The sequence below is a fragment of the Panthera pardus genome, unplaced genomic scaffold (assembly GCF_024362965.1).
Source record: "Panthera pardus isolate Hobbes unplaced genomic scaffold, ASM2436296v1 HiC_scaffold_6, whole genome shotgun sequence".
Lineage (NCBI taxonomy): Eukaryota > Metazoa > Chordata > Mammalia > Carnivora > Felidae > Panthera > Panthera pardus.
In genome coordinates, this window is record NW_026526991.1 from 87,330,614 (window position 1) to 87,352,543 (window position 21,930).

The window sequence follows — 21,930 nt, forward strand, 5'->3', positions numbered from 1 at the left end:
TGTTGTTGACATATAATTAACATATAATGATATTATTTTCAGGATTGCAACATGATAACTATAGTCACTACGTATCACCATATGTTGTTATAATATTATTTATATTCCGTATGCTGTACTTTTCATCTCCAGGACTTATTTTACAGCTGGAAATTTGTACCTCTTAATCCCCCTCCACCTATTTCACCATTTCCTCCACCTCTCCACCTTCCTCCCCTCTGCCAACCACCAGTTTGTTCTCTGTATTTCTTTTCATTTTTTTTAACATTTCACCTATAAGTGAAATCATATGGTATTTGTCTTTCTCCGAGTTATTTCACTTAGCATAATACCCTTTATATATATATACATATATATATATGTATATATATACATATATATATATGTATATATATATACACATATATATGTATATATATATACATATACATACATATATATGTATACGTATATATATATACATATATATATATGTGTGTGTGTGTGTGTTGTTGCAAATGGCAAGAGCTCATTCTTTTTTATGATTAATATTCCATTGCATATGTATATCACATCTTATCCATTCATCTGTCATTGGACACGGGTTGCTTTCCTATCTTGGCTATTGTAAATAATGCTGCAGTGAACATAGGGGGGCATATATCTTTTTGAATCAACAATTTCATTCTCTTCATACCCAGAAGTAGAATTGCTGGATTATATGGTATTTCTTTTTTTAATTTTCCGAGGAATCTCCATACTGTTTTTCATAGTGGCTGTACCATTTTACATTCTCACCAAGAGTGCACCAAGGGTCTTTTTCTCCATATCTTTGCCAACACTTGTTATTTCTTGTGTTTTTGATACTAGCTATTTGGACTGATGTGAGGTGACACTCCATTGTTGTTTTGATTTGCATATCTTTTGATGATTTGTGATGTTATGCATCTTTTCATATGTCTGTTTGCCATTCTGTCTTCTTTGGGAAAATGTCTATTCAGGTGTTCTGCCCATGTTTTAATTGGAGTGTTTGTTTGTTTTTTGGTGTTGAGTTATATAAGCTTTTTATGTATTTTGGATATTAATCCCTTATCAAATTTATCATTTGCACTTATCTTCTATCATCCACTAGGTTGTCATTTTGTTTTATTGATGGTTTCCACTGCTGTGCAAAAGCATTTTATTTTGATGTAATTAGCATTTGTAATTTACATTTGCATTTTTTTCCTTACCTAAGAAGATATATCCTTAATTAGGTTGTTAAGGGCAATGTCCAAGAGATCACTGCCTATGTTTTCTTTGAGGATTTTTGTGGTATCAGGGCTCACACTTCATTCTTAATCCATTTTGAGTTTGTTTTAGTATTTGGTGTAAGAAAGTGGTCCAATTTCATTCTTCCTCATGTATCTGCCCAGTTTTCCTAACCATTTATTGAAAAGACTATCTTTTCTCGATTGTATATACTTGCTTCATTTGTCGTAAATTAACCGTATAGATGTGGAGTTATTTCTGGGCTCTCTATTGTGTTCCATTGATCAGTGTGTCTGTTTTGGGACCAGTACCATACTGTTTTGGTTACTGAAGTTTTAGAATATATCTTGAAATCTGAGATTGTAATAGCTCCAGTTTCGTTTCTTCTTTGTCAAGATTGCTATTTGAAGTCTTCTGTGGTTCCATACAAATTTTAGGATTATTTGCCCTAGTTTTATGAAAAATGCCATTAGAATTTTGATAGGGATTTCACTAAATCTGTAGATTGCTGTGGACATTATGAACATTTTAACAATGTCACTTCTTTTAGTCTGTGGGCGGAGAATATTCCCATTTATTTGTGTTTTCTTCAATTTCTTTTAGCAGTGTCCTGTAGTTTACAGGTCTTTCACTTTTTTTGCTTAGGCTTATTACTAGGTATTTTATTCTCTTTGGTACAGTTGTAAATGGAATTGTTTTTATAATTTTTCTTCTACTTCATTATTAGTGTATATAATTGCAACATATGTCTATATATTAATTTTGTATCCTGCAACTTTATTGTTCTAATAGTTTTTCAGTAGAGTCTTTAGAGTTTTCTATATATAGTATAGAAATCTACAAATAGTGACAGTTCTACTTCTTTACCAATATGGATGGTTTTTATTTTTTTGTCTGATTGTTGCAGCTAGGACTCCCAACTGTGTTGAATAAGTGGTGAGAGTGGACATTCTTGTCTTTTCCTAATCTTAGAATAAAGGCTTTCAGTTTTTCATCATGTGTATGATATTAGCTGTGGGTTTTTCATGTATGGCTTTTATTATGTTGAGGTATGTTCCCTCTAAACCTAATTTGTTGAGAATTTTTATCCTGAATGGAAGTTGTATTTTATCAAATGCTTTTTCTCCATCTATTAAGTTGAGCATATGATTTTATTTTTCCTCTTGGTGATGTGATGTATCGTATTGATTGATTTGCAAATAATTGAACCACCCTTGCCTCTCTGGAGTAAATCCCACTAGATCTTGGTGAATGATTTTTTTGTTTTTTAGTGTATTGTTAAATTTGGTGTGCTAATATTTTATTGTGGGTTTTTGCATCTATGTTTATCAGAGATATTGACCTGTGGTTCTCTTTGTAGTGTCTTTATCTGGTTTTGGTATCAGGGTAATGCTGGCTTCATGGAATGAATTTGGAAGTTTTCCGTCCTTTTCTATTTTTTGAAATAGTTTGAGAAGAATAGGTATTAACTCTTCTTTAAATATTTGTAAGAATTCATCTGTGAAGTCATCCGGTGCTAAACTTTTGTTTGCTGGGAGTTTTTTAATTAACTGATTCAATTTCATTTCTGGTATCATTCAGTTCAAATTTTCTATTTCTTCCTGATTCAGTTTTGGGATGTTATTGGTCTGTTTCTATTTCTTCCTGATTCAGTTTTGGAAGGTTGTGTTTCTAGGAATTTTTTCATCTAGATTGTCCTATTTGTTGGCATATGTTTTCATAGTAGTCTCATAATCTTTTGTATATCTGTGGTATCAGTTATTTACCTTTCATTTCTGAATTTATTTGGTTCTCTCTCTTTTATCTTGATGAGTTTGACTAAAGGTTTATCAAGTGTTTTTTTTTTTTATGTTTTCAAAGAACCAGCTCATGGAAACCACATTTTACTGAATTTCTTTTCTTTTTCCTTTCTTTTCCTTTTTCCCTTTCCCTTTCCCTTCTCTTCTTTCTGTCTCTATTTCATTTATTCTTCTTCTGGTGCTTATTATTTCCTTCCTTGTACTAACTTTGGGCTTTGTTTGTTCTTTTTCTAGTTGCTTTAGGTATAAGGTTAGAGTGAGATTTTTCTTTTTTCTTGAGGTAGGCTTGTAGTGCTATAAATTTCCCTCTTTGAACTGCTTTCACTGTGTTCCAAAGATTTTGGACCATTGTGTTTTTATTTTCAGTTGTCTCCAATGTTTTTTTTTTTTTTTTAATTTCCTCTTTGCTTTTTTTGTTGACCTGTTGGTGGCTTAGTATCATGTTATTTAAGCTCCATGTGTTTGTGTCTCCCCCCACCCCCTTTTCTCTTATAATTGATCTCTGGTTTCATACCATTGTGGTCAGAAAAGATTATTTATAATATTTCAATCTTTTTAAATTTTTTGAGGCTTTTTTTGTAGCCTAACGTGATTTATCCTGAAGAATAGCCTATGTGCACTTGAAAAGAATATGTATTGTGCTGTTTTTTGATGTAATATTCTGTATGTATGTTAGCTCCATCTAGTCTAATGTGTTACTCAAAGATATTGTTCCCTCATTGATTTTCTGTTTTGATCTGTGTGTTGATGTAAGTGGGGTGTTAAAGTCTCCTATTATTGCATTACCATTAATTTCTCTCTTTATGTCTCTTAATATTTGCTTTATGTATTTAGATGTTCCAATGTTGGTTGCATAGTGAATTATAGTTGCTATATACTCTTGTTGGATTGATCTCTTTATTGTAATGTAATTCCTTTCTTTGTTATAATAGTCTTTGTTTTAAAGTCTATTTTGTCTGATATGTTGCTATCACCACTTGTCTCCATTTGCATGGAATATTTTGTTTCATCTCTAAATTTTTAGTCTGTATGTTTTTTTAGGTCTGAAGTGAGTCTCTTGTAGGCAGCATATAGATGGGTCTTGTTTTGTGTTTTGTTTTTTTTTTTTTTTCCTTTCAGCTCCTAGGTTTTGATTGCAGCATATTTAGACTGTTCACATTTAAGGTAATTATGAGTAGATATATACTTATTGCTATGTTGTTACTTGTTTTCTGGTTGTTGTTGTCGTTCTTTGTTCCTTATTCTCTTGCTCTCTTTTTTGGTAACTGATGACTTTCTTTTTTCTTTTTTTCTTTTTGATGACTTTCTTTAGTGTTATGCTTGGGTTTCTTTCTCTTTATTATTTATATATCTCATAGAGGTTATTGGCTTGTGGTTGCCATGAGGTTCATATATAACATGTGTATACCAATGTAAATTAAGCTGATGGCTACTCAAGTTTGAACTTTTTTTTTAATGTTTGTTTATTTTTGAGAGAGAGGCAGACAGAGTGCAAGTGGGGAAGGGCAGAGAGAGGGGGAGACAGAATCTGAAGTAGGCTCCAGGCTCCAAGCTGTCAGCACAGAGTCCCACATGGGGTTCCAGCTCACAAACTGTAAGATCATGACCTGAGCCAAAGTCGGACACTTAACTGCCTGAGCCACCCAGGCACCCCGAGTTTGAACACATTCTAAGAGAATTTCAATTTTACTATCCTCCTCAACGTTTATGTATATAGTAGAAGTTTTTACATCTCTTTATTTTGTGAGTTCCCATAATTTATTTTAGGTACAGTGGATTTTACTTCTCTTTATTTTTTAACCATACTAGCTATATAAGTGATTTCTCTAATACCTTACTGTTATGTTTGATTTTACTAATGGAATATTTTTCCTTTCATAATTGTTTAAATTTTTTATTATGGCCTTTTCCACTTAAAGAATTCCACTTAACTTTTTTTTTTTTTTTTTTTTTTTTTTGGTAAGGCCAGTGTAGTGGTGATGAACTCCTTTACTTTTTATTTGTCAGGGAACTCTTTATTCCTTCTTCAATTCTGAATGATAACCTTGTTGTGTAGAGTATTCTTGGTTCCAGGTTTTTTCTTTTCACCACTTTGAATATATCATGCCATTCTCTTCTGGCTTGCAAAGTTTCTGCTGAAAAATCAGCTGATAGCCTCATGGGGTTTTCCTTGAATATAACTTTTTGTTTCTCTCTTGCTCCTTTTTAAAACTCTCTCTTTAATCTTTGCCATTTCCATTATGTGTTTTGTGTGGACCTCCTTGGGTTCATTTTTTTAAGGGCTGCCTGTACTTACTGAACCTTGGATGTCTGTTTTGTTCCCCATATTAGAGAACTATTTTAGCTATTATTTCTTCATATGAGTTTTCTGCCCCTTCCTCTCTTTCTTCTGTTTCTTGCACCCCTCTAATGCAAATGTTACTATGCTTAATGTTGTTACAGAGGACCCTGAATCTATCTTTTTAAATGATTATTTTTGAGAGAGAGAGAGAAAGGGAAGGAAGGAGGAAAAGAAACAGAGAATCCCAAGCAGGCCCCGTGCTGTTAGTGCAGAGCCTGACATGGGGTTCAAACCATGAACCGTGAGATCATGACCTAAGCCAAAATTGGGAGACAGACACTTAATCAACTGAGCTACCCAGGCACCCCTATTCTCTTCTGGGTGGCTCAGTCAGTGAAGCATCCTTCTGACTTTGGCTCAGGTCACGATCTCACAGTTCATGGTTTCAAGCCCTGCATCAGGCTCTGTGCTGACAGCTCAGAGCCTGGAGCCTGCTTTGGATTCTGTGTCTCCCTCTCTCTCTGCCCTTTCCCTGCCTTCTCTCTCTCTCTCTCTCTCTCTCTCTCTCATTCTCTCTCTCTCTCTCTCTCAAAAATACATTAAAAAAATAAATAAAATAAAACATTCAGGTTGGGTGTTCTCCATTACCCTGTCTTCCAGATTGCTGGACTGTTTTTCTGCTTCCTGTGATCTACTGTATTTTATTTCAGTTACCATATTCTTTGGCTCTCATTGGTTCTCTTTTATATTTTCCATCTGTTTGTTGAAGTTCTCACTGAGCTTATCCATTCTACTTTGTAGTCCAGTGAGCATTTTTATGACCGTTACTTTGAATTCTTCATCAAGTAGATTTGCCATATCCATTTCATTTAGTCCTTTATCTGAGGTTTTGTTTTCTCCTAAATGGAGCATATGGTCTGTCTTATTTTTTTTTTTTTTTGGACTTTTTTGTGTTTGTTTCTGTGAATTAGGCTGAGCAGCTACATCTCCTAAACTTGAAAGAATAGTCCTATGTATATGTGTGGTTGTCCCCTGTGCAGACTGTGTGTGCCTGGTGGCTTTCATTGACTTGGAGCTTTGCCTGGCATGGGCCAGGGATGCTGGGGTCCTCTGTGCTGGTGCTGCCTTGGTGGGATGGCCAGAGCTGAGGTGGCCACTGGCCTGGGCAGTCCTCTCTGTACAGATGGTACCCTGGCACAAGAGCTGAAACTGATGTGGGTGCAAGCCAGGGTGTCCTAGGGTGTTCAGCATAGGGGACACCTACATGGGGTGGCTGGAGCTGAAGTGGGCATGACCCAGGGTGTGCTGGGATGCTCCGCACATGTTGTGTCCTGTGGGGCCGTGAGGCGGGACGGGGGCAGGGAGTCTCCCAGGGCACTCCCAAATCGGTGGTTCCTGGGCAAGGTGGCTGTAACCAAGGCGGGTGCAAGGCAGAGATTCCTGTGGTGCTCTGTGGCTAGAGCCACAGAGTGGCCAGAGCAGAAGAGAGCAAGAGCCAGGAGGTCCTGGAGTGCTGTGCACTGTGGTGTCCTAGCACATATCATCTGGAATCAACATGGTAAGGTCTGCGTGGTTCCCAGGTGCTTTGTGCCTGTGTCACTTTGGCAGGTTGGCTGTAGTTGTAGTGAGCGCTGACCAGGGTGCTGCAGTGTGCATTGCATTGGGGCTGCCTTGGTAGGATGGCTTGGGATGGTGTAGACTAGGGACCAGTGCTCACTGAGGCAGTAGGCTAGCTAGGGTGCCTGGATTGTGCTCCCATCCATGCTAGCAAGGTGGAAGAGAACACAGGATCTGGCACTCACCAGGCCCTCCAATCCAGAGATTTCCAGCAGCTCCCTTGCCATTTGGTGGAGTTCTAGGGCTGGATCCTTTATATTTCAGTTGTTCTGTTAAACTGTGGCTTTTTTTCTGTGTCCTAGGGGGTTCAGGGCTAGTATGACCAGGGCTCGCAGAGGCAGCAGGCCAGCTATGGCTTCTGGAACCTGCTCCCGTCTGTGCTGTCAAGGTGGACTGGGAACGTTAACCATGGCACTTGCCAGCGCCTCAGATCTGGAGAGAGTTCTAGGAGCTGCCCCACCATTTGGTAGTGGCCTAAGGATAGTTCCTTTATATTCTAATTTCCCTTCCAAACTGTGGCTGTTTTTCTGTGTCCCAGGGCAGATGAACCTGCTCCCAGCCCTTCAATAGTATCCCTTCCCACTGTAGTTTGCAGCATAGGGGCTGGGAATTTTCTTTGTTACAGTGTGTGTCTCTTGCTGTTTTTCATGTGCTCTATCTTTTGTTGTGCAGAAGCTGTTCAGTCTGCTCGCAGTTCTTCAGAAGGAATTGCTCTGTTAATAGGTGTAGATTTGTTGTGTCTGTGGAGGAGATGAGTTCAGGGTCTTCTATGTTGCCATCTTGGATCGGAAGTTCTCTGTCAGTTAGGGTTTGATCAGAGAAGCAGAGGCACTATGCATGATACAAGGGATTTACTGGAGGAATTTAACCTTATGTGATTGTGTGAAGTGGTCAAGCTCTTCCCTGGTGTTTGTCACCTGTGTGTGTGGCACTGAAGTCCACGCCAACGGTCAGGAAGAGAAGGTGATGTACAGTGGGGGTGCAAAGGCAAATTGCAACCTGTGTATTAGTCTCAGTGCCTCATAGTCTCCAGTGTGGATGATTCAGGAGTGGGTGTACATGCACATGGACTGGCATACTGCTTGGCTGAGGGTTCAGAGAAGCTGAAGGAGAACCAACAGCATCTGGGGGAGCTGCAGACTCTGCTCTTTCCCCGAGGATATCTAGCAGCACCCAGAGTTGTGGGCTCGGTGCTGCCCTGTGTCAGTGAGGTCATCAATCCTGGCCTTAATTAACCTTTTCACATATGGAAAACAAGGGCACTCTTTCACTTCTACCTTCCATATATCTGGCTGTCCAAGGAAACAACTGTCCCTTGTACAACCAAAGATAAACTCTTCCTCTCCCCCTGAAAAGGGCACAGGTTCTTGTTATTCATCTTTGGATGATGCTCATTCCTCTTCCTGCTGAATCACATCCTTCTTTGGTAATCCTCTAACTTAACTCCTGAGATGTGAAGTCAGCTACTATTAACACATTTTATTTAGATGTTAGGAAAATAGGAAAAGGGACCTAAATACATACATACATACATACATACATACATACATACATACATACCACCAACGACAAGAAAATAAGAAACGCTTATAGTTATTACAGTCCTGTTTCTCACTTGATCATGTGGTCATTAGATGTTATTTTATAACTGTCTTCTTCAGTTTCCCATTCCTTATTCTTTTGCTCTCAGCAAGCATCTTAATTAGTCACACATCCTTGCCTGGTGTGTGGACTTGCCTTAGCAGTTTGCTTATATTTGGGTTTTGTAGTTTTGTTTTGTTTTGTTTTTATTTTTGAGAGAGAATGCATGTGAGCTTAGGTGAGGGGCAGAGAGGGAGACAGAGGATCCAAAGCAGGTTCTACATTATCAGTGCAAAGCCCAATGTGGGGCTCGAACTCATGAACCATGAGATCATGACCAGAGCAAAACTTGGATGCTTAACCAGCTGAGCCACCAAGGCACCCCAGGTCTTGCAGTTTTGCATTAACTTTATTTTTTTATTTATGTTTTAATGTTTATTTATGTTTGAGAGAGAGAGAGAGAGAGAGAGAGAGAGAGAGAGAGAGAGAGAAACAGACAGACAATGTGAGCAGAGAGGGGCAGAGAGAGGGAGACAGATTCCAAAGCAGGCTCCAGGCTCTAGGCTCTGAGCTGTCAGCACAGAGCCCAATGCGGGGCTTGAACTCATGAACCGTGAGATCAAGACCTGAGCTGAAGTTAGATGCTTAATTGACTGAACCATCCAGGTGCCCCTGCATTAACTTTCTAATCACAGGACTTGGGAATATCAAAAGGTACTCTAGAGGTTCCCCTACATTTCAGTCATACTCCTCCTTAATTTTCAGTAGTGTTGTAGCAATCCAATTTCCCTTGAATAGTCAGAATCACTCATCCAAGCCAGTACAGTAAACCCTTCTTTGCCTGCTGATTTACTGGCAACCAGGAGCTCAAGGTGGTCAAGAGGCAGTCCATTGCCATTTAAATGGAACCATTGCTTTTTCCCCTGGTAGAAGCATTTCTTCCTTGCTTTTGACCTCTAATTTTTTTTTTTTAATGTTTGTTTATTTTTTTGAGAGACAGAGTGTGAGCAGGGCAGGGGCAGAGAGAGAGGGAGACACAGAATCTGAAACATGCTCTAGGCTTTGAGCTGTCAGCACAGAGTCTGATGTGGGGCCTGAACCCACCAACCATGAGTTCATGACCTGAGCCAAAGTCAGACGCTTAACTGACTGAGCCTCCCAGGCGCCCCAGACCTCTAAACCAGCAAAGTTCAAAATTTCAGGGATGGGAAGCAAGCATTTCACTGGTGGATCACTAGGAAGCAATTGTAAGAGGAGCCACTCCCATTTCCACCCTGATCCCTAGACCCAAGAATCCTATCTATGGGACAAACAGTATTGTATTCACTGTTTTGGTAGGTAAGGGCAGTTATGCTGGCATCTACTTGATCTTTCCTACCATAATAGTCCTTAGTCATAGGCCAGGGGACCAATACATGGATTTGGTTAGTTGCTGAATATGTCTGTTCTGATAATATGATCTGGAACCGGGGAAATAACCGTAGAGTAGGTTAGAGGACCTCCTGGGCCCACTCTGTAATGAACCTGAGCAAAACTGCATCGATCATGTGACTTTTATAAAGTCCAGTCCGTGTTTTGACTGTTGGATCACCATGGCATTTTAGTCTTCCAGAAACTGTCATTTCAGAGTTAATGTCCAGTAATTTCTGAGAAGTTATTTTCCTTTCCCCAGTACGTAATTACTCTGATAAGTTCCTCTGGAGAATACTAGTGTGAAGACTTACTACATAAAATTTTAGTTATGTAATAGAATTCTTCCTCAAAGGGTCCCAACCTCCACTTTATTCAAGGGACTCTTTGTCTATAAATTGGGTCATTTCTGGGAACTGGTTGAAGGACTCTGACTCTGTAGTGATTCAGGTCAAACTTCCATTTACCAGAATCAGGGCTTTGTATTCTGCATATTCATATTGAGTAATCTGTTTCAAGGACATCATGACCAACTAGCCAATGCCAGAGTTCTCTGTGGACTATTGTGATTACTGCTTCTGTTCTCTTGCCTCTTATAGCAACACACGTACCTTTTCTTTGGTTATGAATTGAATTGCTACCATTTAGCTCCCATGCCTTGGAATCCATCATTCTTGTTGATTCTGTTGACCTAGTTCAAAGGCAATACTTTCCTTACTGTCATTCCTAGCTTACAGAGAACAGCCACTATGAGTTCTTCAGGGATGCTGGGGCTCCCTAATTAATGTATTTTTCACAACCTTAGTGAAGGGAGTGTCCTCTGGATTTTCCTGGTGGACACAGCAAGAGAGTAGATAGTAATCTACCTGATAATCCACTCTAGCATTCCCATCTCCCTAAGCCTCTGGACTCCCTTTTTAGACTATACCTAGGAAGTTCTAGCACTTCAGTGTCATTGGAATCTACACCTGTGTCATTCCAGCCCAACTTTCTGACATTCATCATTGGAGCCATGTTTCTGGCAAACAGCCAAGTAAATTATTAGAGCCACTCCTGGCCACTGTATTTAATGCACTAAGCCAGAATTTTTGTATCAGTAAATTTAGCTTTTTACCTATTTTGTTCTGTTCACTCTGATTTAGTATCCTTAGAATCTATTCCCACATATATTCCCTACTTTTCTGGTGATACAGGCATACCTCAGAGATCTTATAGGTTTGTTTCTAACCACTACAATAAAGCCAATATCATAAAGCAAGGTAAATGAATTGTTTGGTTTCCCAGTGCATATAAAAATTATATTTATACTGTGATCTATTAAGTTTGCAATAGAATGTCTCAAACAACAATGTTCATATCTTAATTAAGAATACTTTATTGCTGGAGTTCTGTCAGTTGAGCATCCAGTTTTTGGTTTTAGCTCAGGTCATGATCTCACGGTTCATGGGTTTGAGGCCTGCTTCAGGCTCTACTGTCAGCGTGGGGGCCTGCTTGGGATTTCTCTCTCCCTGCTCCTCCCCAACTCACACTCTCTCCCCCTCTGTATCTCTCAAAATAAGTAAATAAACTTAAAAAAAAAAAAGAATACTTTATTGCTGAAAAATGAGCTTTCAGTGAGTGTAGTATTTTTGCTGGTCAGGTGTCTTCCCTCGATGTTGATGGCTGCTGACTGATCAGGGTGGTGGTTGCTGAAAGTTGGGGTGGCTGTGGCAATTTCTTAAAACAAGACAGCAATCAAGTGTGCCACATTGGTAGGCTTTTTTTCATGTATGATTTCTCTGTACATGTGGTAGCATTTTACCTACAGTAGAACTTCTTTCAAAATTGGAGCCAGTCCTCTCAAAACCTGCTGCTGCTCCTTTATTAACTAGTAAGTTTATGTAATACTCTAAATCCTTTGTTGTTCTTTCAACAATTTTTACAGCATCTTCAAGAACCACTTTATTCGCTCACCCTTAAGATGACTCCTGTTATTTTTATCATGAGAGTGCAGCAGTTCACTCCCGTCTTCAGGCTCTACTTCTAATTCTAGTTCTTTGGCTATTTCTACTGTATCTGCAGTGACTTTGTCCAATGAAATCTTGAACCCTCAAAGTCATCCATGAGGGTTGGAATCAACTTCTTCTGAATTCCTGTTAATATTGATATTTTGACTTCTTCCCATGAATAATGAATTTTCTGAATGGCATCTAGCATGGCAGATCCTTTCCAGAAGGTTTTCAATTGACTTTGCCCAGATCCATCAGAGCAATCCCTATCTGTGGCAGCTATAGCCTTATGAAATATATTTTGTAAATAATAAGACTTGAAAGTCAAAAATGACTTATTGACCCATGGGTTGCAGATGGATGTTGTGTTATCAGGCGTGAAAACAAGATGAATCTCTTGGACATCTCCATCAGAGATGGAGCTCCATCAGAGCTCTTGGGTGACCAGATGCACTATCAATGGAAAAAATCTTTCTTTGTTTTATTCCCCCTGAGCACTAGGTCTCAGCAGTGGGCTTAAAGTACTTAGTAAACATGTTATAAACAAATGTGCTGTCATTCAGGCTTACTGAACATAGACAGAGTATATTTAGCATAATTCTTGCCCCTATGAGTTTTGTAATGGTAAATGAGCATTGGCTCTGTTAGCTCCTAACAGAAAATCAGCCTATTCTTTGAAGCTTTGAAGCCAGGCATTGATTTTTCCTCTCTAGCTATTAAAGTCCTATTGATCTCTGTTTTACAATATAAATAAATAAACTTTTAAAAAAGTTAATGAAAAACAGTTGTTCTTGTAGACATTGAAAATTAACAGAGAAAAGTGTAGGGATTCTTTAAATCTTAATCATTAATCTACTCAACCTACATAAAACCATGTAGAAAATTTTAGATGAAAATTAAAACTTTATTTACCCAAACAAGCAGCCAGTTCTTAGTTTATTGACTCCAGTCTAGTGAGTATAGGTAATTGCAAGCAATTGCAGTAAAGGTTTTGTGATAAAGGTGTTAATAGGGAATTAAGTCAGTGCAAAGATCTGGTCTAGGGGCTGTCCAGAGAAGGCTGTCTGAGGAAGTGGCATTTGAGCTAAAAGCTGAAGGATAAGTAGGCAAAGAAAGGATAGCAGAATAAGGAAGAGTGTTCATTCAGAGGAGCAGTATTTCTGAGAGCCCAAAAGTAAGAACATGTGTGTAGGGAATATCAGTAATCTGGAAGAATTTCAGTGTGGCAGGCAGTGAGGGGCAAGTCATGTGGAAAGAGTCTTGAAAGATACTATAAAATCTTCCTTAGATTAGTGGGAAACCATGGAAGGGTTTTATACCGGTAAGAGACTTGTCAGAATTGTGGTTTAGAAGACGGAGGAATTATAGAAATAATTAGGAGGTAGATTCAGAAGGACTTGGTATTCATTGGATGGGGGTAGGAGAAGGGATAGTCTAGAATGACGCCCAAATTCTAGGCTGGGACAAATGGTGAAGTTGTTCACTGAAGTAGGGTACATTTGGAGAAAGAATTTACGTGGGAATGGAGAGAGAGGGGAGAGAAATTGAGGATGGGGGCTACTGAATGGGATATTCTTTGGAATGAACTGCTGTGAAGGGAAAAAGAGAGGGTGCCCTAAATTAGGTATCCAGGGTTTTTCAAAGATGAGAGAGGCTTGCCCATGTTTAAATGTAATGAGAAGTTACCATTGATGAGGGAGAATGTGAAAATACAGCAGAGAGACTATTTGAGATGGTAAAATCCCTGATAAAGTCTGAATCTGAGTATAGTTTTTAATTTATCTGCTCTCTGTCTCAGGTTATTTTAAGGAACAAACTACAGAGGTCAGCAATTTTAATAATGTAGAATAGCTATATAGCTGCAGACAGTTTCAGTAATAAGAGAAAGGGATATACTTTCAGAACTTCAGTCAAGGGGTGCCTGGGTGGCTTAGTCAGTTGAGCATCCAACTCTTGATTTCTGCTCAGGTCATGATCTCATTGAGTGCTCCCAGTGTAGAGCCTGCTTGGAATTCTCTCTCTGCCCCTACTCTGCTCATGCCATCTCTCTCTCTCTCTCTCTCAAATAAAATAAATATTAAAAAAAAAAAGAACTTCAGTCAATAAACTATTCATCAGTTTCTACTCAGCATAAATTAATCTGGTACAGTGAGTGTGGAAGAATGCTTATGTAACTACCATTCTTAACTATACGGTTGCTATCTTTGGAAAGCTTTGTAGTAATTTTTTCCTGATATAACTGGACAGTATTTGACTAGATTTATGTTATTTTGCTGAGATTACCAATACTGATTGTTAAAAAATGATAGTAAAGTAAAAATTCAAAATGATACCTATGTTTATTATTATTATTTTTTAATGTTTGTTTATTCTTGAGACAGAGACAGAGCATGAACAGGGGAGGGGCAGAGAGAGAGAGGGATACATAGAATCTGAAACAGGCTCCAGGCTCTGAGCTGTCAGCACAGAGCCCGATGCAGGGCTTGAACCCACGAACTGTCAGATCATGACCTGAGCCGAAGTCGGATGCTTAACCGAGTGAGCCACCCAGGCGCCCCTATTTTTATAGTATTGAATAAAGGAAGAGATTTCCCTGTAATCTTCTATTTGCTTATTTGGTTAATGATCATTTATTTATTGCCTCTATTAATGAGGCTAAAAAATAGGAAGTATATTAATGTGTGATGCCCTCAGGTGAGTGGTAGAAACTTATTCTGGAGAAAGTGTAAATTTTAAGGTAGTTACTTTTTCTTTTAGGTTTTACCCTTGTGATTTGCCCATTGATCTCTCTTAGGGAAGACCAGTTAATGGTTTTAAAACATTAGGAATTTCAGCTACCATGTTAAATGTTTCTAAGGTATGCTTCTGTGGTTCTTTTTTTTTTTTTTTTTCCCTTCTTTTTTTTTTTTTTTAATTTAAACCCTTTACTGAAGTAGAGCCTTGGTTACAATTCAGTTGGTTCTAAAATTATAGACTAATGGGGCGCCTGGGTGGCTCAATCGATTAAGCCTCCAACTTCAGCTCAGGTCATGACGGTTTGTGGGTTTGAGCCCCGTGTCGGGCTCTGTGCTGACAGCTCGGAGCCTGGAGCCTGCTTCGGATTCTGTGTCTCCCTCTCTCTCTGCCCCTCCCCTGCTTATGCTCTGTCTCTCTCTGTCTCAAAAATAAATAAATAAAAACATTAAGAATATTTTAACTTAATTTAATTAACATAAAGTGTAAAAACAGATTAGATAGTAGTGGCCACGGTTGCATTTGATACGGGAATTAATATAACAACATGGGAGGTTTGTTATTCATCAGTGAATAAATCTATTGAATTATTACCAAGGATGTGCAGGTATGTATAACTCCTATTCAGAAGTAACTTTTAAAAAAGCTTTTCTAGAGAGCACACTATAGATGATGTTTAATAATTCTGTATTTTGAATCTTCATTATTAGCTAGTATTTTTAGAATGAAGTCATTTTTGCAGTTTTTTTTTTTTTTTTTTTTTTTTTTTTTACTTTAAGTGCCTATTTTACTTGTATTGGAGTGTTATGAATTGTTTCCTATGTTTGCTAAGATAATGTGGTGTCCCATCTTTGCCTTCTGAATTTTTGATTAGTGGTCTCTATAACTTCAATAACTGGATTATTTATGTATATATTTTTTAACTCATAAAGTGGATTAAGTTTCTATAGTCATTTTTTTCTTTTTATAATTTGAGGGAAGCTGTTACAAATTAACTTTCACATTTCTGAACTTTGTAGATGTGATATATTTAGACTATAAAGCATTGCTACCTGATTTTATATATATTATTTTTGCATATTTTGAAATTTTTAAGTAGCTATGCAATCTCAAGATTTCTCACACTACCAGCTGAGATGACATGAAAGTGACTGTATTTTGTATTACAGCTTTGGAGATATATTCAGAATAAGTTCAATGGTGGTGATGGAAAATGTGGGACAACAGAAGCTTTATGAGATGGAGTCATTTTGTCAAAACATAACCAAGTAAGCCACATATCTTTTTTTTTTTAACTTTTTTATTTATTTGCATTTAAACATAAGCACAATTTGAAAGTCTAAGAAATTACTTTGAGTACTTGTTCACTAAGTAAATACACCAGTAGAGTATCAAGTATAAACCTGAAAAGCAAGTGTCTGAAGGATGGGAGCCAGTACATGAACTCTTAGGATCTGCCTTAATTCAAGAAAATATATTCTCTCTCTCTACCTGATAATCCTCCAAAACTATTTTTTTTGTAGTTTTTAAGCAAAACAAGTATACTAAGATGCTGATTTTTTTAGTTGAAGAATAATTGAAGTAGAATGTTGTATTAATTTCAGGTTTATAACATAGTGATTCAGTATTCTCATACGTTACAAAATGGTTACCACAAGAAGTCTAGTTACCCTCTGTCTCCCTACAGAGTTGGTACAATATTATGGACTATATTTCCTCTACTGTACATCATATCCTGCTGTTATCTTTATACTAGAAGATGATACCTCTTAATCCTATTTCATTCATCCCCTCTTTCTTTGAAAGTTTTGATATAAATTGACAATGAGCTTAAGCTTTTTCTCTCTGGCACTGGCATATAGCTACATGCTTTATAATTTTGAAAAGGTGTATATAATAGGTTTTGAGAATTGAGCTTAGTAATGTATCATCTCACCAGCTGATGGGTTGATGAAATAAGAACATAGTTAAGCTTCTCCATAAGAAATAAATTTTAAGGCCATTTAGGGTGGTTTTAATGAGACCATATAATTCCCCAATGGCTTCTTAGTATTAGTCATCTTTATACTACTCAAAAATTTTGAACGGATAAGCAGTAGCTGGACAATAATGCCATTTCTTTCCTATAGAGGGCACAATAATCTAGTTAAATAGGAAAATGAAAATTTCATTAGACATCCAGTAGACTCCCAAGAAGTACATTTTGCGATTTAAATTTTTTTTTTTAATGTTTATTTTGTTTTTGAGAGAGAGAAAGACAGAGTGTGAGCAGGAGAGGAGCAGAGAGAGAGGGAAACATGGAATCCAAAGCAGGTTCCAGGCTCTGAGCTGTCAGCACAGAGCCTGATGCGGGGCTTGAACCCACGAACTGTGAGATCATGACCTGAGCCGAAGTTGGACGCTTAACCAACTGAGCCACCCAGACGCCCCTGCATTTTGCGATTCAGAGTGAAACTGATACTGTAAAAGAAACTGCTTTGCTAATCAGGAAGATTATTTAATAGTTGCAAAATACTGAATTTCAAAGTGAATCTCTGACAACTTCATAAATGTTGTTTAGGGTACATATGGAAAAAATTATATGTGGTGGGGAGAAGACCAGTGCCCCAAAGATGTCTAAATCCAAATTCCTGTAAACTGTAAGCTACCTTGCATGGCAAAAGGGGATTAAGATTGCAAATGGAATTAAGGTTGACAATCAACCTTAAAGTAGGGATATAACTCTGGGTTGTTTGAGGAGTCCCGTATAATCCAAAGGGTCCTTAAATGGGGAAGGAAGCAGGAAAGGTCAGAATGATACTTATTGGCCTTGAAGATGGAGGAAACGGGGGCATTAACCAAGGAATTTAAGGCAGTCTTTAGAAACTGGAAAGGACAAGGAAACAGAGTCTTCCCTAGAGCCTCCAAAAGAAATCCATCCCTGCTGACACCTTGATTTTAATCTAGGGAGACCCATGTCAGACTTCTAACCTATAGAAATGTAAGATAATAAATTTGTGTTTTTTTTAAGCCACTAAGTTTATGGTAATGTTATGATAAGCAACAGGAAAGTAATAGAACATATAACTGTGTTTTGGAATAGGAATTTTTAAAACTTGTTAGGTCATTTTAATAATTTTTATCTCTAAATGTGTTTGCAATGTCACTGTGTATCGATAGCTCAACATTTTGATGAAGCATGCAAGAAAATGTGTGATAACTGATGTAAAGGCATTTATTGAGTTCACTTTTTTCCTCACTGAAGTATAGGTGACATATAAGGTTATTTTCAGGTGTACAGCACAGTGGTTTGGTAAGTCTATACGTTGTGCTGTGCCCACTATAAGTGTGGCTACCATCCATCCCCATATAGTGCAATTACAATACCATTGACTACATTCCCTGTGCTGTACCTTTCATCCCCATTACTTATTCATTCCATTACTGTTAAGCTGTATCTCCCACTCTCCTTCACCCATTTTACCCTCTCTCCCCTCTAGCAAACATCAATTTGTGTTCTGTATTTATGGGTCTGTTTCTGGGTTTTGTTTATTCCTTTGTTTCTTAGTTTCTACATATAAGTGAAATCCTATGGTATTTGTCTTGGACTTATTTCACGTAATACCCTCTCTAGGTCCATTCATGTTGTTGCAAATAGCAAGATCTTTTTTTTATGGTTGAGTAATATTCCATTGTGTATGTATACCACATCTTCTTATTCATTCATGTGTCAACAATGGACACTTGAGTTGCTTCCATATCTTGGCTGTAAAAATAGGAGTGCATAGGTATTTCTAAATTAGTGTTTTCATTTTCTTTGGGTAAATACTTCGTAGTGGAATTACTGGATCATATGGTAATTCTATTTTTAATTTTTTGAGTAGCTTCTGTACTGTTTTCCACAGTGACTGTACCAATTTGCATTGCCATCAACAGTGCACAAGAATTCCCTTATCTCCCCATCCTCACCAACACTTGTTTCTTGTGTTTCTGATTTTAACTATTCTGGCAATGTGTGAAGTGATCCCACATTGTGGTTTTGATTTGCATTTCCCTGATGACTAGTGATGGTGAGCATCTTTTCATGTGTCTGTTGGCTATTTGTAACTCTTCTTTGGAAAAAAGTCTGTTCAGGTCTTCTGCCCATTTTTTTTAATTGGATTATTTCGCTTTTTTGGTTTGAGTTTATAAGCTCTTTACATATTTTGGATACTAACCCTTTATTGGATATGTCATTTGCAAATATCTTCTCCCATTCAGTAGGTTATCTTTCAGTTTTGTTTTTCTTCATTGTGGAAAAGCTTTTTTGGTGTGGACCCAATTAATTTATTTTTGCTTTTGTTTTCTCTTGTGTTAGGAGACATATTCAGAAAAATTATACTATGGCTGATGTCAAAGAAATTATTGCCTAATGTTCTCTTCTGGCATTTTATGGTTTCAGCTCTCACGTTTAGGTCTTTATTCCATTTTGACTTTGGTTCTATGTATGGTGTTAAGAAAGTGGTTCAGTTTCAGTCTTTGCATGTAGCTGTCCAGTTTTCCCAACACTATTTATTGAAGAGACTTTTTCTTTATTGTGTATTCTTGCATTCTGTGTCATAGATTAATTGACCATGTAAGTGTGGATTTATTTCTGGGCTCCCTATTCCGTTCCATTGATCTGCATCTATTTTTGTGCTAGTACAATACTGTTTTGGTTATTACAGTTTTCTACTACATCTTGAAATCTGGGATGTGAAATCCAGCTTTGTTCTTCCTTCTCAAGATTTATTTGGCTATCTGAGGTCTTCTGTGGTTCCATACGAATTTTAGGATTATTCTAGTTCTATGAAAAATGCTATTGGTATTTTGATAGAGATTGCATTGAATCTGTAGATTGCTTTGTGTATTAGGAATTTTATCAGTATTCTTCCAATCCATAAGCATGGAATATCTTTCCATCTGCTTATGTTACCTTTAATTTCTTTCATCATTGTTTTTTTCATTAAAGTATATGTTCTTTCACCTTCCTGGTTAAGTTTATTCCTGGGTATTTTATTATGTGTAGTGCAATTGTAAATGCAATTATGTTTTTAATTTATCTTTCTGCTACTTCATTAGTGTATAGAAACATAATTGATTTCTGTGTATTAATTTTGTATCCTGCAACTTTACTGAATTCATTCTAATACTTTTTGGTGAAGTCTTTAGGGTTTTCTTTGCATAGTTCTTTTTACTTACATATAGTGGCATTTTAATTCCTCCCTTACCAATATGGGTTTCCTTTATTTCTGGTTGCTGTGGCTAGTACTTCCAGTACTATGTTGAACAAAAGTGATGAGAGTGGACATCCTTGTCTTGCTCCTGATTATAGTGGAGAAGCTCCCAGTTTTTCATCATTAAGTGTAAGCTGCAAATTCTTCACGTATGACCTTTATTATGTTGAGGTGTGTTCCCTCTAAACTCACTTTGTTGACTTTTTGTCATGAGCAGATGTTGAATTTTGTCAGATGCTTTTTCTGCATCTATTGAGATGATCATATGGTTTTTACTCTTCCGCTTATAAATATGTAATAGATTTGCCAGTATTGAATTATCCATGTATCCCCAGAATCAATTCCACTTGACTGTTGAATGATCTTTTTAATGTATTGTTAAATATGGTTTGCTAATGTTTTGATGAGTATTTCTGCATCTTTGTTCATTGGGGATATTGGCCTATAGTATTCTTTTTGTCTGTTGTCTTTGGTTTTAGTATCAAGGTAAGTCTGGCCTCATGGAATATATTTAAAAGCTTTCCTTTCTCTTCTATTTTTTGGGTATAGTTTGAGGAGAATTAACTCCTCCTTGGAGCATTAACTCTTTTTTAAGTGTTGGGTAGAATTTACCTATGAATGCATGTGATCTTGGACCTTTATTGGTAGTTTTTGGATTATCACTCCTGTATTGTTCCTAGTAATTGGTCTGTTCAGACTTCCATTTTCCCTGATTCAGTTTTGGAAAACTATAGGTTTCTAGGAATTTACCTATTTATTCTAGGTTCTTCAATTGTTGGCATATAATTTTTCATAATACTCTTACAAGCTTTTGTATTTCTATGGTGTCAGTTGTTACTTCTCTTTCATTTCTGATTTTATTTGAGTCCTCTCTTATTTTTTCTCAATGAGTCTGGGTAACGGTTTATCAATTTAATTTATCTTTTCAAAATACCAGTTCTTGGTTTCCTTGATCTTTGTTTCTCTTAAACTCTGTTTCATTTACTTCTGCTTTTATCTTCATTATATCCTTCCTTCTACTTATCTTGGGTTTTGTTCTTTTTCTAGTTCCTTTGGGCATAAGGTTAAATTTCTTGTTGTTTGAGGTAGGCTTTTATTGCTATAAATTTCTTAGAACAGCTTTTGCTGTGTCCCAAAGATTTTGAACCATTGTGTTTCCGTTTCCCTTTGTCTCCATGTATTTTTTGTGTAGTAGCATGTTGTTTACCCTCCACCTGTATATTTTTTTTTTCTTTAGATTGATTTCTAGTTTCATACTGTTGTGTTCAGAAAAGATGCAGTCTTCTTACATTTACTTAGACTTATTTTGTCCCCTAATGCCTCTGTTCTAGAGAATGCTCCATGTGCACTTGAAAGCATGTGTATTCTGCTCTTTTGGATGGAATGTTCTGTATGTGTCTATTGTGTGCATCTAGTCTAATGTGTTGTTCAAAGACAATGTCCTTGTTGACTTTCTGCCTTTATGATCTATCCATTGATATAAGTGGAGAGTTAAAGTTCCCTACCATTACTACATTACCATTAATTTTTCCCTTTGTCTGCTCATGTTTGCCTTATGTATCTAGATTCGTATGTTGGGTGCATACATAGGATTGGTACCTTTATTATTATGTGATGCCCTTCTTTGACTCTTGTTACAGTCTGTTTTAAAGTTTATTTTAACTGCTACTCTGGCTTTTCTTTTTGCTTTCATTTGCCTAATAAGTTTTTCCATCCCTTCACTTTCAGTCTGTATGTGTCTTTAGGCCCAAAGCAAGTCTCTTAGGCAACAGATAGATGAGTCTTGATTTTTTAATCCATTCCACCATCCTATGTCTTTTGAGTGGAACATTTAGACCATTTACATTAAAAAAAAATTTTTTTGGGGGGTTCCGGAAGATGGCGGCGTAGGAGGACGCGGGGCTCACAGCGCGTCCTGCCGATCACTTAGATTCCACCTACACCTGCCTAAAGAACCCAGAAAACCGCCAGAGGATTAGCAGAAGGGAGTCTCCGGAGTCAAGCGCAGACTAGAGGCCCACGGAAGAGGGTAGGAAGGGCGGCGAGGCGGTGCGCGC

General features: G+C 37.4%; 1 protein-coding gene across 6 annotated transcripts in view; it reads left to right on the plus strand.

The window, feature by feature from the left end:
- Positions 1–21,930, plus strand: part of LOC109268695 (ATP-dependent DNA helicase Q1-like) — a 65,044-nt gene that overhangs the window by 15,015 nt on the left and 28,099 nt on the right. For all 6 annotated transcript variants that reach the window (XR_008419753.1, XR_002080738.2, XM_019452169.1 and 3 more), the window contains exon 2: positions 15,809–15,907. Coding sequence is in view for 4 of the 6 variants with exons in the window: in XM_019452169.1 (XP_019307714.1) it covers positions 15,809–15,907 (99 nt within the window). In the remaining 2 variants the exon portion in view is untranslated. The remainder of the gene's footprint in view (positions 1–15,808; positions 15,908–21,930) is intronic.